The sequence below is a fragment of the Spermophilus citellus genome (genome assembly GCF_964194105.1).
Source record: "Spermophilus citellus genome assembly, chromosome: 3".
Classification (NCBI taxonomy): Eukaryota; Metazoa; Chordata; class Mammalia; order Rodentia; family Sciuridae; genus Spermophilus; species Spermophilus citellus.
In genome coordinates this window covers 125,150,976-125,169,377 of record NC_138184.1, presented here as the reverse complement: position 1 = coordinate 125,169,377, position 18,402 = coordinate 125,150,976, and the positions used below count along the sequence as shown (strand labels likewise).

Here is an 18,402-nt window from a genome sequence, read left to right as displayed (position 1 = left end):
CAAACAGGTGCACAGTCCCGATTTCCAAGGTCATAAGAATCTTTTCCCTTGTTTACTAGTACATCACATTTATTTCTATGCATGACATTTGCAAAGTTAAGTAAAATGTAGCAATGTTCTCATTTTCTAGTCAGAATTAAAGTCTGCATTTTCCCATGATGTTAGAATGGTCTATGATGGGCTTGCAGGGAGGTTTGGGTTATATACTCATGGGAGAGCAGCTGGCCCCAGTGAGTGGCAACTGCAGAGAGGAGACCCCAGAGTCAGTGATTTTAACAGGTTTCCAGGTGGTCACTCACTCCGAATATCACAGCAGGAAGACATTTCCAGGAGCCCTATTTTTAAAGGGGAAAGAAAATCCTTTCAAAAACATTTGCTGTTATATATTTAACTATTCTCTTAGAATTGCACTTCATATAATTTCTTCTTCTTTTGCTGATGCCACTCCTCCTTCAAGACACCCTGGACCCTCACTCCCAGCTCCCTCACCCCTGCTGGGGCTGGACCTCGGCATTTGCTCATCTTTACTTTTTTGGATTTTTTTTTTTTTTTTTTTTGGTTCTGGGGATTGAACTCAGAGCACTTGGCTACTGAGCCACATCCCAGCTTTATTTTGTATTTTATTTAGAGACAGGGTATTACTGAGTTGCTTAGCACTTCACCATTGCTGAGGCTGGCTTTGAATTTGAGCTCCTCCTGCCTCAGCCTCTCAAGCTGCTGGGATTACCGATGTGTGCCACCGCGCCCTACTAAAAATAAATTTTAAAACATTGTACATCTCCTATTTTTCAGGAGTAACATGGCTCTACATGAAATTAAAATAAAAACAAGTACACTGGGGGAAATACTTCTTACAAAATGATTAAAAGTTACTATTTAAAACATAAATCATGCACAAAAACGAAGAAGACAGTAAACACCTTTAATAGAAAAACAGATAAAAGTGTTAAATATTCAGTGCACTGAAGCCCTTGCCCTCTGAATCCAAGATTCACATAAAAAGGGCTCTTTGGCTCCTCTTCCTAAGTGTGATTGCAAACCAGAGTGTGTACTTCCCCCAACCATGAGGAGAAGCCACCACTCACTGGCTACTCCTACCAGTATCCTGCAAATCTTCCTTGAATGTCTCTCTGTAATGTCCCCTTGTTATAGTCAGGTGGGGGGAGGTGCACAGACATGGAAGTGACTGTCTGTGTTGTGTATAATCTCTAGGAATTAAGTAGCCCTGGGAAGGGTGTCCCTCAGGGACAGAAGTCCTCAAGATGTCAAAGCATCAGATATTGAGAAAACAAAAGGCAAGTCTAATACAATTCAAACAATTCATGACAGGTCTTCAGTCCACATCCCAAATGGTTCTTGAAACTGTCTGCTCCTCTCTTCCTCCAAAACCACCTTTTTTAATTGGTAATTTTCCACCCTCGTACTCCTGAAATGTTTATCCTGCAGCCAGAGGGCTCTTCGAATTTCCAATTCCACTTGTTCATTCCTTGCACATAGGAATACGATTAGTGTTTTATCATTGCATTTTACAACCTTGCTATAGTGTCTTTTTAGTTCCAGATTATTTTTTATTTTTTATTTTTCAGTTCTTTTGGATTTTCTACATTGACAATGATGTCATCTGAGAACAATGACAGTGTTATTTCTTTTTCCTCAATTGGTTTACCTTTTATTTCCTTTTCTTGGCTCATTGCTTTAGCCAGGACTTTAGTACAGTGTTGAAAGGAGTGGTGAGAGAACAGTGCCTTGCTTCTGATCTTTGTGGGAAAGCCTTCAGGTTCTTACCAGCAAGTGTGATGACAGCTGGAAGTTTTTCTTTCTTTCTTTTTTCTTCTTCTTTTTTTTAATAGCTGTTCTTTGTCAAGTTGAGGAAGTTTCCTTCTACCCATCTCTCTCTCTCTTAAAAAAAAATGCTTATTTTTTAGTTGTAGTTGAACACAATATCTTTAATTAATTAATTAATTTTTATGTGGTGCTGAGGATTGAACCCAGGACCTTGCCAGCGCTAGAGAGGCACTCTTCCGCAGAGCCACAACCCCAGCCCCACATATTCTCTTTATTTAAAAGTTTTTCCAGGTTTCAAACTGTAGCTGACCACAGGAAGATGAATGGCTTGGCCTTTTTAAAAGACATGCAGGACCTGGCCGAGGACATTTGTGAAACGGTGGACAAAGCAAAAAACTTACAGAAACTTTGGAAAGAAAGATCAAAGACACCAGGCAAGTAAACCTCTTGAAAGGGATACTGCCTACCTGGGCACTGCTTAGGAAGAGAGGGGTGAAATCCTTACTGAGCGGGCTCTGCCTGTGGGTCTTGGGGAAAGGTGCGCCCTCTGGTGGCCAGCGTCGGCCCCGCGGCTAGTTGTGGAGGGACGGGAAGATCCTTCCTCCTTGAGGGAGGGAGGCACATTGCACAGAGCTGAAGCTACCTTACCTCATCAGGGGCAGTCTCCCATCAGCCTAGGCTCCACAGGTACCCCCTCTCCACTCCCTTCTCACGTTTCTTCTGTTGTCTTCCTTTTTTCGCTTCCTCATCCTATCTTTAAGATCTGTCTGCACCCTCTCCCAACATGCAAACAGATCCCTCTGATTGCTTTCCTCCCTGCTGTCGTCAGTATCACTAACGGTTTAGTTCTGGCCTTGGGTGATTAGCTTTGATTGTCAATCTTTTGAATTATTAGGGTAGATTATTTTGTAAATGAGAATAATATCTTTTCATTGTGAAAAATATCCACATTATAAGAGACTTCGACTCTTATTTATAAACCTCTGATGGAATTAGAATGGGTATAGATCTTAGAGAGCTCTCACAAATGAAGTGTGCACCTCTAAGAGGGCAGCCCAAGGCCTGTCTTCACACGCCCTAGTCATCAGGGGCTGCAAGCTTTATCGAAGGGGGTTACGCAGTGATCAACTCTGCCCCCCCCACGACCCCCACTTTAATCCTACTGAACCCATGTCTGCCAGACACCATATAGGATGGAGAATCAAAATTTAATTTTGACTAACAGATAGTTTTTTAAAATATTTTTGTGTCCCAAATGCTATATACATATCATTAAACAACCATTCATTTTAAAAAGTCTGAACTTCAAATTGAATATTGTATGTGTTTTTATTTGGTAAATCTGGCAACCTTAGGTACCCAACTCAAAATTATTCTTTGTTTATTTTTCTTTCTGTGTTGCTAGAGATTAAGCCCAGGGCTACACCTCTGTCCTCATTACATATATAATATATATGCTCACATAGGCATATATATGTTCTTCTTCATGGAGTGCATACAAATAATTGGAGTCAAGAGTTTTGCAGAAAAATGAAGAATGAGCTCTTCAGAGAATGTAGCATTCATTATTATTTCTAAGAAAATGTCACCTTTGGGGCCTGGGGTTGTGGCTCAGAGGATGAGCACTTGCCTAGCATGCATGAGGCACTGGGTTCGATCCTCAGCACTGGTAAAAATAAAATATTAAGAAAAAAGAAAAAAAAAAGAAAGAAAATGTCACCTTTGTCCTGGGTGGAATAGGGCAAGGTGGGCCATGGCCTCCCAAAGCTGATTTCATGATGAACCCAAAGTGCTCCACAAAAGACTTCTGACACTGAAGGAAGGAGTTTCTTATAATAGGCTCCATTATAAGATCATTCTGCTTTTATAGAATTTGTTTCTTTAAAAATATTTTTAGTTGTATAAGGACACAATACTTTTATTTCATTTATTTTTTATGCGGTACGGAGGATTGAACCCAGTGCCTCACACATGGTAGGCAAGCCCTGTACCCCTGAGCTATAATCCTAGCCCCTAGAATTTGTTTCCTAAATGAAGTTTTTCACACGTTCTTGAAGAAAGAACTGATTTTTTATTTTTGAGATGAAGTCTGTTTTCAACTAGCTAGCATTTGAGCCATTTCCCGTGGTCCATGTAATTAAAAACTTATCTGAAAAATCATAATTTCACATTTTGTTCTCCTTTTATCTTTTTCCTTTCTTTGTTTTTCTCTGTTTTCCCTTCATGGTCCTTGTCCTGTCTTGAATGTTCGCAATGCCCACTGGAATTAGAAACCTTTTGAAATTTTTTCAAAATTTGGTTTACCAGTTAAAAAATTTTTCCCCCAAGAAATTACTTAATATCTATGGGATTTGGAGATCATCAGTGATGACTTTCTTCAGCTTTATTCTTCTATCTGGGTGTCACCATTTGGGAGCCAGGGCTCTGATACTTCCTTTGACTTGAAAACTGGAGTGGTAACGTGGCAAATGTTTTTTGGGTTAATGACTGAACTGAAATCTCTAAAATTTGCTCTATTGTAGGTCCTTCTTATGGATCCAGTTTTTTAACAGTAAGTATCTTAACAAAAAGTTTAAAATTGAGTGTCTCAAGATGTAAGGTTGGCAATGGTTTTTAAATTTAATTTGTATATTAGACACTACTTTTTTAAAAAGGATTTGATTTTCAGTTACAATTGTGTAGGACCTGGATTTTGAGAAAGCCAGAGTCACTCCAAGAATGGATGGAAAGATGAGATTTAATTTTAATTTAATTTTCTAAAATAAGGTCAGTGAGAAGCAGTTGCTGGGTTGAGGCCAGCAGGTGATGGGGGTCCACAGATTGCTTAGTAAGATGGATCAGAGCCCATCCAATGTCAAACTTAGGTCATGGTTTGTGTGCCTGCCATGCAACCTTTGATTCTAAGCACCAGGGCCTTCACTTACAACAGAAGTTTTCAATGGGGGTGACTTACAAGTAACCGAAGAACTTAAAAATAGAATAAAGCACCATTTCAATGATTAAATTAGCATTTAAAGGAAATTTTGATATTCAGTGCTTGTGATATTGTAGCCCATTGATAGGAATCATGTATGCCTTGTGGTGAAAAAAAAAATTTTGACACAATGACTTTTGAAAAAGTTACTTGATATCCTTTGTCTCAGTAGTTGTTCTGACAATTTGTCGTATAATGCAAAAGAAATAAAAATAAAGTCTCATTTCTAATGACGGATAATTTTAATATCCCTAAGTAGGGTAAGTAAATGTTGATAGCCTCCTTAGCAGAGTCACTTAATAATTAATATGGTGCCTGTCATGTCAGGTGTGAAAAGCAGAGAACGGCATCATAGTTGTAGCACAATTGTGATGTGCAGACTCTCAGGCCCTGTCTACAACGAGCTGAGGAAGAGTGGCCACAGGAAAGCAGTTCTGTTTGTTAAAGGGAGACAATTCTAGGTAACTTTTCTGTTGCAGAATTCTGGTTATGATATTTAGTTTCTGATTGTGATATATAGTTTCATTTGGAGTGAAATGGTCATTCAAATACTCTGAGCCAGAGGAATGATGATACATAAATTATGTTTCCAGAGAATCTTTTTGGCCATTCAATTGAGCATAGAACGATGGTGACCAGAGTGTAATCGGGAGGCCAGTTAGGAAATCGATGAATTCATGGCTACAGTAGGTGATAGAGGCTTAGCACAGTCATGTGGTTACTGACAGAGGGGGTGGCATGTGGTGGGATTCTTGATACAATTTGAAGGTTGAACCAGTAGACTCCTCTGATGAATATAAGTTATCACAGAAGAGTCAAGAGTGACTCTTATTGGAAATATGGAGTGGCCATTGATTGAAATGGGGAAAGATTGGAACCGTTTTTCCTGGTGGTGACGTGGGGAGAAGAAGGAGATGGGGAAATCAGGAGACTTAATTTGGGCAAGTTAATGAGACACCCAAGTGACACTGTCAAGGAGGCTGTGGGTGATGTGATACCAGTTTGGAGCAGAGGTGAAGAGTCTGGTTGGATACATGAATCTGGAAGATGTTGGTGCAAAGGTGACTTTTAAATTCTGAGCAGGCAGAAGGTACAGAGGGAGAAGAAGAGGACTTGCATTTGAGATGAGGTTTCAGGCTAGCAGGGGAAGATGAGGTGGATGTCCTGGAAGCCAGGAAAACCCTTTTCAGGGAGGTGGAAATGATCGGCCTCAACTCTGCTGTTGATCAGAGTAGGAAACGGATGGAGAAGTGACCCCTGGAAGTAGCAGCATGGAGACTGTTGGTGACGCTGACAAGAAACGCTCTGGTGAAGTGACCAGAAAGAAAACATGACTGGAGTTGTTTTGGAGGGTGGGGGAGGAGGCAAGGCAGTGTGGCAGGGGGCAGCGAGGCCTGGGTGGAAACTGAGGGTGTCCTTTCACGACCCACTGAGGGCCTCATTTGTCCTCAGCTAAAGTAGACAGTTCAGGAGGTTCCAATTGCTGGTCTCAGCATCCCATCACAAGCACATGTTGAGTGTTGGCTTTCTGTATCTCTGAAGCAAGGTTGGGGAAGGGGACCAGACACCCCAGAGAGACCCACCTCCGGACGTCCCCAACTCTGGTCACCTGGGACAGAGCCCTTCTGCTCCCCCCACTTGCCACCTTGTCCACCTCCCTCTTTTATTATTATTATTATTGGTTGTTCAAAACATTACAAAGCTGTTGACATATCATGTTTCATACATTTGATTCAAGTGGGTTATGAACTCCCACTTCCCTCTTCCCTTCTTTGCTGTTTTTCTTCTTCCTCCTTCCATCCATCCATCCTTCTCTTCTTCCTTTACTTTCTCTTTTTCATCCTTCCCTGATTCATTTTCTCCTTTTTTTCCCTTTTGAGAGTTTGCAGTTATTTTAAATTGTAGATTTTTCTGATTTTATATTTTTGAGTGGATTTCAAACTTGTGTGTCCCTACTTAAAAACACCCAACCAGAATGACTAACATCCGTCCAAGACAGACCCACATGAACACAGTCATCCCACACCAGATAAAGGTGCCATGAACATACGTGGGAGAAAAGACAGCCTCTTCAACAATGGTGCTGGGAGAACTGGAAATCCACATGCAGCAAAATGTGATTAAACCCCTCTCTCACCTGCCCCAAACTCATCTCAAAGTGCATCAAGGACATAGGCATTAGACCAGAGACCCTGAGCCTGTGGAAGAAAAAGTAGGCTCTACTCTGCATCATGTCAGCTTAGGAACTGAATTCCTCAACAAGACACCTAAAGCACAAGAAGTAAAATCAAGAAGGACTAAATGGGATGGTATCAAACTAAAGGCTTCTTCATAGCAAAGGAAACAATCAAGAACACGAAGAGAGGACCTACAGAATGGGAGAAAATCTTTGCCAGCTGCACCTCAGATAGAGCCTTAATCTCCAGGATATATAAAGAACTAAAAAAACGTAACACCAAAAGACAATAACCCTATCGATAAATGGGCAAAAGGAGTGAATAGACACTTCACAGAAGAGAAAGTACGATAGATAGGTCAACAAATATATGAAAAAAATGTTCCACATCATTAGCAATTAGAGAAATGCAAATGAAAACTACACTGAGAGTTCATCTCACTCAAGTCGGAATGATAATTATCAAGAGGATAAGTAACAATAAATGTTGGGAGGGTGTAGGGGAAAAGTACACTCATACATTGCTGATGGGACTGCAAATAGGTACAACCACTCTGGAAAGCAGTATGGAGATTCTTCAGAAAACTTGGAATGGAACAACCATTTGACCTAGTTATTCCACTCCTTGGTATATACCCAAAGGACTTAAAATCAGCATATTATAGTGACACAGCCACATTAATGTTTATAGCAGCTCAATTTACAATAGCCAAACTATGAAACCAACCTAAGTGTCCTTCAACAGGTAAACGGATGAAGAAAATGTGATACATATACACAATGGAATATTACTCAGTCACGGAGAAGAAATGAAATTATGGCATTTGCTGGTAAATGGATGGAACTGGAGACTATCATGCTAAGCGAAATAAGCCAAACCCAAAAAACCAAAGGCCAAATGTTCTCTCTGATATGCAGATGTTAATGAACAATTTGGTAGGGAGGGAATAGAAGTTTATTAGATTTTAGACAATGGGTTTGGAGGGAAAGGAGGGGGCATGGGAATAGGGAAAAAGTGTAATGAATCATGCATAACTTTTCTATGTTCATATATGAATTTGCAACAGTGTAATTTCTCATCATGTATAACCACAAGAATGGGAAGTTATGCTCCATGTATGTATAATATGTCAAGATATACTCTATTGTCATGTATATATATCTAAAAGGAACAAACAAAAAACAAACTTTTGCTCAACAGGGTGACATATTAAGCCTGTAGGAGTCTCTTCCTACAGATGTCCTACCTACATTTCTTGCACTTTCTCTCTTGTTCAGCTGATAAATAAAACTAAAAAGGAAAATTTCCGGTATTTCTTCCTATCAGATGGACCTCAATAAAACAGAGGAGGTGATTTCAAAATTGGAAAGCCTCCACCAGCAGCCTCATCTCTGGGATTTTTTACTTTCATTGCCAAGACTACGTGAAAACCATGTTCATGTGGAAGACATCCTGCCTGTCATGGTCCACTTTCTCCAGGCAGTTTTGAAGTAAGTAAAAAAAGAAAAAATAAAAGTATAGGTGTTGGTTTTTCCTCTTCATTATTTTTAACTTTAAGTAATTTTATTTTAAAATTTTAATTGTTCTTTTTAGATATGCACAATAGTAGAGAGTATCTCCCTCATTTTTAATGGGTAAATAAATATACAATAATTGAGAAACTGTTTGAAAAAGAAAAATGTTCATGGTAATGGTGCTCTGAAACACCTGGAGCTCCTACACACCTCTACCTCTGTCCCCTTCTGTCTGTAAACATAGCTTGCACTACTGCAGTGATGTTGTTCACATGCTCCCCAATTTAGAAAGCTTCATATTACCTTAGGAGCATCCATGGAGTCCTGTAGTCCTAAAATAAATATTTTTAATGACTGCATAATATTCTATTTGCTGAGGTATTCTATACCACAGATAATAATGTTAGCATTAGACTTTAGGTTGTTTTCCAAGTTTTTAATCAGCATGGTTTTTAAAATTAAATTATTTTGCCAAATTGTATGAATATGGCGTTTTATTAGGAAAAGTTCATGTTCTTTTTTTTTTTTCAAGTTTTAACTTTTAGCTCTTTCATTTGCAGTTGGTGGGAACAACTCACATTGCCTTAGATCAGAGTACAAGGGGAGCCCTGTCTTGGGACCTGTGGTTTGGGGACTGTGTCCAAAAAGCTCACTCCTCCAAAAACCCTTTCATCCTGGAATTCTGTACTCCAGAGACCAGAGCCTGGGCGGGCCTCTTCCCTGGTGCCTCCTTCTGAGGGCAGGTTTTATCAGTGTGGTTACATCCTTAGGCACAGGGGTGAACCAGGGCAGCTGCAGCCATTGGCAGGAGTGTAGGGGGCTGGGGGTGGGGTGGGGTGTGGCTGGTCTGGGCTCTGCAGGCTGTAATATCCACAGTCCTGCACTGAGGTCCCTTAAGGTACAGAATGAGCTGAGGCCCCAGATAGGTGTTCCCCAAACCCCACATTCTGGAGCACAACTCTCAGAATCAGAAAATTGTAAATTTGAACATGACTTTTTAGGTTTTTATGAAGACATATTTGTCATTGTAGGAAAAGGAAAGACATTTATTTTGACAGTTTGTTAGCTTAAATATTTTAACATAGTTGGTATCCCTACCTTTTTACCTTTTTATTCTTGCTAGCCTTGAATATGTTATCAGTGGATGATGAAAACCACCAGGTTGTTTTGAGAGAGGAAAAAGGTTGAAATTAGAAGATATTAATGACAGTTGTTGAACCATATCAGCTTCAGCATAAATTTAATTTCTGTACTTCAGTGGCACAAAATCAGGAATGTCTGCATTCATAGAACAGTACCGGTTTTCAGTGATGTATTTTATAGCCTTGGGATTCTCTTCAACACACAAGGAGGCCATGAGAGAGTCTCCTTAATGAGAAACTACAGGAAGTTTACCTGTTTGGAACCACAATGAATGGTTGCGTTGGTCTTCAGTTGTTGAAATGTAAATGCATTCCTACTTCAGCTGAGTGTATTTTCTGACCTACAGATTTCATTATTTATAAAATAAAATATTGATATCTCAAAACAATTGAACCCCATATACACATGGACTCCCTCTCTCCCCAAAGTTCCTCATTCTGCGAAATAGTTTGAAAACCACTGATTGACTGGACACACTCAGATCCATGGGCTAAAGCAGAGTGGAGGGTTGGGGTATGTGTCCTTCCAATTCAGCTGCTTTCTAAGTGTTAGACTGATGATCTGAACGTGAAGCAGCCTAGATGAAGGTTCATTTGCTCCTCTGAGATAATAGCACTAGTGCCCTGTGTGGCTTGGTCAGCTGTCCTAGTCGGGCAGGAAGACCCAAGGCTAAATGTAAGACAGCACCCATGGGAGAGCCATCCAAAACCCAAGGTCTATCAAAGGCCAAAATTCTTAAGTATTCAGGAGATGGATTTACCTCTCAGGCTAAGTCTTTAGCCTGAGGAATTAGGATCACGTTAAAGCTGTGAGAAATGCTGACATATAAATAGTCCAGACACATGGTGCAACAGGGTGAGGGCCCAGTTGGTGGAATGTAAGTAAATCTGGGATGGATTCTGCTTGTTTGACTCACCAATGGCTCTGACTGCTGTGGCTTTGTTCTGGTTCTAGTTCCTTAACATCTCTGGAAGATTTAGACTGGCTACCACTCAACCAGACTTTCTCCCAGGTTTCTGAACTTGTACTGAATGTGACCATCTCGACGCTGACATTTCTGCAGCAAAATGGAGTATCATTCACTGGTATGGGCACCTTAGGGCTATTGCTGTCTTTTAAAATGTCTCATTACTGATTGACAATCCACATAGAGTTAAAATGCTGTTTGGAGAAATGTTTTAATTATAAGTTTTAATTTAATTAACTGTTTCAATTAAATGAAGAATCGTTTGCTTTAATAAAAGATAGAAGTAGAATGAACACTTGGAACTCAACTGATTTGACTTTTAACTTCTGCTGGAATTCTGTAGTCATTTATAATGAAAATATTTATAATTAAAAATAATTCAATTTAAAATTCTTTGACCTAATATCTTGGAAGATTATACCAATCACTAGTTCTGGGATTTCAACTGTTCCTCTTTCTAAACTCCTATTGGGAATAAACATTTGGAAAACAGTAACCTTAGTAAGAAAAACCAGTTGATGTGGACTTAAAGAGTCCACTAATTAAATAAGGAGAGCTTCCACAGGGAAGGGAATGGAATTGTCTAGCTCCTTCCTCCCTCCCTCCCTTCTTCCCCTGCCTTTTGTTTGTTTTTCAGTTCTGTGGATGAAACCAAGGGCTTTGCACATGCCAGCAGGTGTCACCACTAAATTATACATGACTAGCTTTTCTCTTGACCCAGGATATTATTTTTCAAATTGTTAACTGCTATTCTCTTTGCAAATTTTTCTAGGGAAAATACATGCAATGAGAGAACAGTGAAGTTGGATGTCATCCATTCATCCATTTGTTTATTGGTCTCTCCCTCTTCCCACACATCGATCCAATCACTCACCCATCTGTCTATCTGCTCACCTATGCATCAGTGCACTCACCTACCACTCCACCCATTTACTCACCAGTCCACCAACACATCTGTCCATCCATCCACTGTCTGTTCATCTATCTGTCTGTCATTCATCTATCCATTCACATATTTATTTATTTATTTTAAGAGAGAGAGAGAGAGAATTTTTTAATATCTATTTTTTAGTTATCGGCGGACACAACATCTTTTGTTTGTATGTGGTGCTGAGGATCGAACCCGGGCCATACGAATGCCAGGCGAGCGCGCTACCACTTGAGCCACATCCCCAGCCCTCACTTATTTATTAATTCTCTTATTCAGTAGACACTTACCAAAGACTTTCTATGGACCAAACACTACCTCAAAGAGTGGGAATAAAAAGCTGTAAAAGAAAATAGTTCTTGCTCTGGGGAAGTCATGTTTGGTGAAGGACAGAGATACATCAATAAAGGAAAAATAATGACTACAGAGTAGAAGTCTGGTAACTTTTTCAGGTAAAGCTTCAAGGAGGAGATTTGAAGGATGAGTTAGAGTCCATCAATGAGACCAGGGAGCATTTCTAGGCAAAGAGACCAAGCAATTCGTGATATGCAGGGCCCTGCCAAGAGTGCTCAACATTAGGCACTTCTGGGGTTATAGTGGACAGCAACAGAAGGTGGTCCTGAAAGAGAGTCCAGACCAGCTTTAAAAAATGGCCAAAAGAATGAGGTCTGAGTTATAGAAAGATACTCCTGGGGCAGGTGTGAGGGTTGATTATAGGCAGGCAAGCCATGTTGCAGGGTGTGGGGATCAGGTGCCCAGGATCAAGTTTTCTACTGGCCTCTTTCTTTCAAAAGCCCTGTCTCCTGTGCTGCATGATGTGATGATTACACAGACATGTCTACAGACCCAGCCAGATTTCTCCTGCTGCATGGAATAATGGAACATGACCCCTTCCATCACTTCAGATTTCACCTGCTCTTGTGACCCAGCACAGCGAGTCCCCCATAGAGTGGAAGGGTTTCTTTCAGTGCTCTGTAGAAGGGAAACTATGATATTATCAATTAACTGGATTTCAGGTTTAATTTAGTGGCAGCAGGAAGTACTATTTCTTATGTTCAGAACAGCACCCAGAGCAGGGGTGGGAAATGTGTAAAACACCTCCTTGAAATCTCAGTGACCTCAATTTTAACAAACTCATTTGGGGGCTCAGGTTTTTGTACATCCTTCAAATTATAACAATCAATTTACCCTACAATTGGAAATGTAATCACTGCTAAGAATGTAATTAAAATAAGCAATTTTCTATCCATTTGCCAGTGAGTCAAAGCTAAGAAATTACTATTGCAAAGGCATACTTCTAGAAGCCACTAAAAATTGTTTTCATTTTTCTTGTCTCCCCCCCAAAATCCTTTCTGTCTGATGAACAGATTATGATGTGTGAAGGAATAAGGATGGGTCATGACAGTAGCTTTGGGCTCCTGGTCAAAACACATCATTCATTGAAACTTTTAATTCACGAACATGTCATTCATTGAAATTTTTTAATTCACGTATTTTGAGCACCCTGCTGTTTAGCCACACAATTTGGTATCAAGATTGTCTTTCACTTTGTTAGGAAGTTTGTTTTTATAGCTAATCAGAGTCTGATGCCACAATTCTTTTCTCTCCTTTTTGGAACCCCATGAACAATTCTAATAAACTCTGAGAGCAGTAGAGATAATAATTACAATTTTAGCTCGGGAACCAGCTTGGGTGTGAATTCTGGCTTAATTTAAAGGTGTGACTGAAGTGACTGTTTCCTTCCCTCTTGGAGGAAGTATCCATGTTCGTGCTGTTGGTTGGCAACTCAGACCTGGCATGGGAAATGCTTAGCCTAGGGCTTGGCATCTCTTCAACATGCAATGGATGCTAGTTTTAATCTCAGAAACCAATCTTTTTTTCCACCCGGATGATGTCATGGGAAGACAATCAGATCGAAAGCCAGGGGTCTTGGATTCCTGGGATCCACCCAGTTTTCAAAACGTCCCTGAAGTCCCCTTTAACTTTAACTCCACTACCCCCTTTTTAAATGTCATGACCATGTCTGATCATACATGTGAACATGGTTTTACCATGGCTGTCACATGGAGTGCTCAGTGGAAGGATGTGGGATCATGATCCGAAATGACCTAGTTACTAGGTTTTAAGTTGAAGGTTCATCTTAAAAAAGGTTCATCAACGCAGGAGGATGTGTGTAGGTCATGTGCAAGGTTCACCTGAAAGATACACTTGCCCCTGGAGTATCTTTCTATAACTCAGATCTCATTCTTTTGGACATTTTTAAAATCTGGCCTGAGCTCTCTTTCAGGACCACCTTCTGTTGCTGTCCACTATAACCCCAGAAGTGCCTAATGTTGAGCACTCTTGGCAGGGAACTGCACATCATGCACTGCTCTCTTTGTCTAGAAATGCTCCCTGGTCTCATTGATGGACTCTAACTCATCCTTCAAATCTCCTCCTTGAAGCTTTACCTGAAAAAGATACCAGACTTCTACTCTGCGGTCATTATTTTCCTTTATTATGAATCTCTGTCCTTCACCAAACAATTTTGTGTTTGTAATTGCTGGGATAAGTTCCTTTGAGATCTCATCAAACCTTGGGAGTTTTGGACTTAGATTTTGGGTGTTGCTGGGTTGAGTAGCTTTTGTGTTTTATACCTTGGTTACCTTAGTTAAAGGAACTTAATCCCATGAATTTAAATAACTTTTAGAAATATAGTTTTAAGATTTCTATTGTGTTTTATATTAGAACTGTACTGTAAATTATTCTTTTCCCTGATGCTAGATGCTTAACTGATTTTTAATATTTAATTATCCAGAAAACCAACACAATAATGCTGTTGAACATTAATTTTTGTTCAGTTATCTGATTAGATTTCTTGAGATAGAATTTTAGAAGTGAAATTGTTGGGTTGAAAGATTGAATTTTATCAAGCTTTTGAAATATGTTTTCAAATTACTTCCGAAATTTTGTAACCATTTATGTCAGAGTGTGTGAAATCTCACCACACTCACTATAGCATCAAGTACAATAGTCTTCCCATATCTATGATTTCATTTTCTGTACTTTCAGTTATCCATGATCAACTTCAGTCCAAAAAATGTTAAATAGAAAGTTCTAGAAATAAATAATTTGTAAGTTTTAAATTATATAACATTCTCAGTAATGAGATGAAATCTTATACCATGAGATTTTTTTCTGGATGTGAATTGTTACTTGGTCCAGTGTATCCACACTCTATATATTGCCTGACCATCAGTTGTTAAGTTTAGCGGTCTTAGTTAGCAGAATGACTGTTATGGTATCACAGTGCTTGAGTTCAAGTAGCCCTCATCATAGTTAATAATGGCCTCAAAGCACAAGAGTGGTGATGCTGGCAATTTTATTACAGCATGTTGTTATTGTTGTACTTTATTATTATTATTTATAATCTCTTACTGTGTCTGATTCATAAATTAAACTTTATTATGTACGAGTATGAAAAAAACAGTATATGCAGGATTCATTATTATGTATGGTTTTAGGTATCCACTGGGAATCTTGGAACCTATCTCCTTTGTATAAGGAGAACGACTCTTTTAGCTTTTGTGCATTGTTCCTGTTTGACCCCCAAATGGTATTCTGTCTTCATAAAATGACATTATTTTCTGAATTACTTTAGACACATCAAAATATTAAAATTACTGACAGTATAACTTGTTGATTGTTTTATAGAGTCAGTTTATCAACTGTCCCTGCAGAATATGGTGTGGGATCCACAGAAAGTCCAGTCTGATCTCAAATCCAAGTTTGGTTTTGATGATCTTCAAATGGAACAAATCCTGAATTATTCAGCTGAGCTAAAGGAGGTATGCGCACTTGACTGCTTGTCACACTGCTGGGTCTCTCCTTGGGAGTGTGTCTAGAATACAGACAGCCCTCTGTATCCATGGATCCGCACCATGCATTCAAACATCATATTGAAAATGTTAGAAAAACAAATGGAATCTGTACTGAACATGTGCAGGCTTTTCTTCCCCCTTGTTGTTATTCCCTAAATAATACAATGTAGCAACAATTTACACAGCATTTTCATCTAGAAATCGTTCAGATGTCATCTAGAAATCGTTCATCTCATCTGCTCTCAGAGACCCAGAGCATCTGGGCAGGGATGGGTCTTATTTTTCTAACATGGTATGTGGTGCCACAGTACTTGTTTTCTTTTTCTTTCTTTCTTTCTTTCTTTCTTTCTTTCTTTCTTTCTTTCTTTCTTTCTTTCTTTCTTTCTTTCTTTCTTTCTTTCTTTCTTTCTGTGGTACTGGGGATTGAACCCAGGGCATTTCACATGCTAGACAAGTGCTCTACCACTGAGTTATATCCCCAGCCCATTTTTCAATTTTATTTTGAGAAAGAGTCTCACTAACTTGTCACGACTGGCCTCAATCTTGCCATCTTTCTGCCTCAGCCTCCCACATAGCTGCAATTGCAGATATGTGCCACCACACTTGCCTTATTTTCAATCAAAGGGAAGAAAAAGCAGAAAACATGAGACATCTTGTGACTTTGATAATCATGAGTGAACATTTTCTTTTTAAAATATGGGTTTTAAAGGAGAAGTATAAGTCGAAAAAATAGGACTTTAGTGCTTTCTGATTGTTGCCATTGTGTTATTCTGTTTGTATGGTTAAAACAAATTCCCATAGCCTGAGTGGCTTATACAAAAGGAATTTATTTCTCATAGTTCTGGAGGCGGGAAGTCCAAGGTCAAGTCTCCAGTGCCCCTGATGTCAGGGAAGGTTCACTTTCTAGCTCCTAGACAGCATCTTCTCCCTGTGTCTTCACATGGTGCAAAGAATGCAGGAGCTCCCTTGTTGGTCTTTTGTATGGGCACTAATCCCATTGCAAAGGCTGCACCCTTGTGATGTAAGCACTTCCTGAAGCTCCCACCTCCTCATTTCATCACCCTGAGAGTTAGTTAGGATTTCAGCATATGAACTGGGGGGGGACACAAATGTTTAGATAATAGCAATAATCAATAAAATTCCTGAAACACAGCACCACTATAGGGGAATGTAACTCATTCTATGACAGACTTAAGTCTTTAGAGAGCAGTTTTAGAGAAGTTTGTGTATAAAATAAATATTTGATGTAAAAATGTTAAACAGTTTCTAAACCAGGACCTCAGTTTGAATCTTCCCAATTAAGCAGGTTTTGATAATTAGAAAAGAAAATTTTTCTCAGAAAAGCAACTTTGTTAGTGCAAAGTATCAATTAAACTAGGCTGGCCTCTGTTTGCTTTGGTGGGAGAGTGAAGATGAACCATGTTTGTGTCATCCTCATGTCTTCTGCTGGAATAAACAGCTGTTTCTGTTGCTTATGGTCAGTTCTGAAAAATAGGATCAGTTTTCTTCCTTAACTACAAAAGTGTACCCTCAGGATAAATCACACAGACACTACAAGCAACACTTTTGTCACCTGGTTACTTCTTTAATCAGGCAAATGTAAGAGCTTCACTTTGAAAAGACTGCGGTATTATTTTTAGAAAAGAAATGTTCTAGGAAAAAACAAAGGTTTTACTTTTAAGCATTTCTTTCATATTGTTGCCAGATTCCCACAGACAGCTCCTTAGAGAGGATGGTGTGTTCGATCTTGTCCAGCATATCCAAGGACGAAGCGGAGAGAGATGGCCGTGGTGGAGACTGTCCTCCCGAGTGGTCAGACGCCAAGAACTATCTCATCCACTCGGTCAGCTGGCTGCGACTGTATGGGCAGGTACAGTCCTGCATCTGGACACTGTGACTTGGAGCTACTGGTTTGCAGTATCTAAACTCATTTCTTTCAACACCATGTTCTTCACCTTTTGATTTCATGATTCTGGGGAAAGGCCTGAGGACTCCCACATCCTGGCCACTGTGTATACCTTCTTCCATGGGTGTCCACCAGCCTCAGGTCAAAAGGCCTTCAACACAAGTTGCCAAAAGTTCATCTGTGTTTTAAACACACACCTGGCAACTAAGAGGTTCCTACATCCATACTGCTGTTGGGATGTGAGATTTCCGACCACAGGCTGCTTTGATCAAGTCCTTGTATATTTGTGTACACACATTTCACTTGCTTTGTGCCTTCTTGTCTGGTTTTGCTCAGAAGTATTGTATAAAAATGATGACTGGGGTCAGGTGCAGTGGCGCACACCTGTAATCCCAATGCCTTGGAAGGCTGAGGCAGGAGGATCCTAAGTTCAAAGCCAGCCTCAGCAATGGTGAAGTGCTAAGCAACTCAGTGAGACCTTGTCTCTAAATAAAATACAAAATAGTCATAGGACTGGGGATGTGATTCAGTGGTCAAGTGCCCCCATGTTCAATCCCTGGTACCAAAGAAAAGAAAAGAAAAGAAAAGTTGGATTTAAAGCCAAACAAAGAGAATGGAGGCTTTGATCTGTTTTCAGAAATGCTGATATGAAGTAGCACACTTCCAGTCATTATACCTGTCTGATGGCCTTGGAAGCCTGAAGAGGCCCTAGCCAACTCATAGCTTTGTGTTTCTTAGGCATTTTTGGAGGCTAAAGGAGAATCCCTCCCCAGCACACCCATCACCTCCCAATCTCAGAGATGTTATTTTCCCATCTTGTGATTTTTTTCCTTCAAGAACACAGCCCTTTAAAACTTTCATCTCCCCTAATACGTTCAGCTGATATAGGTTGAATATTCAAATATTCTTACAGCATCCTTCAAAAATATAAGAGTGATTCACTTGCTGGCAGTAACTTTATCAAGCACTAAAGTTATCAAGGGATGGCATTGAGATGACCAACATCAATGTGCACTTTTGCTTTGTGCATTATCTGAGTTACTTGAATACATGGTTAATTCAGGATCGATTGGCCCACATACCTTTGCATCATGCAGTTCCCATGCTCATTTGAGTATGGAAGGTCCATTTTGCCTTATTTTGATGGA

At 39.7% G+C, this 18,402-nt stretch overlaps 1 protein-coding gene across 1 annotated transcript in view; it reads left to right on the top strand.

Moving 5' to 3' along the window:
* The window catches only part of ABCA13 (ATP binding cassette subfamily A member 13), a gene marked incomplete at both ends in the record, with an annotated part of 438,366 nt that overhangs the window by 34,948 nt on the left and 385,016 nt on the right, over positions 1-18,402 (top strand). Inside the window, 6 exons of the mRNA XM_081283275.1 lie at positions 2,068-2,219; positions 4,308-4,336; positions 8,263-8,426; positions 10,548-10,678; positions 15,182-15,315; positions 17,054-17,218. Of these exons, the coding sequence (XP_081139401.1) occupies positions 2,068-2,219; positions 4,308-4,336; positions 8,263-8,426; positions 10,548-10,678; positions 15,182-15,315; positions 17,054-17,218 (775 nt within the window). The remainder of the gene's footprint in view (positions 1-2,067; positions 2,220-4,307; positions 4,337-8,262; positions 8,427-10,547; positions 10,679-15,181; positions 15,316-17,053; positions 17,219-18,402) is intronic.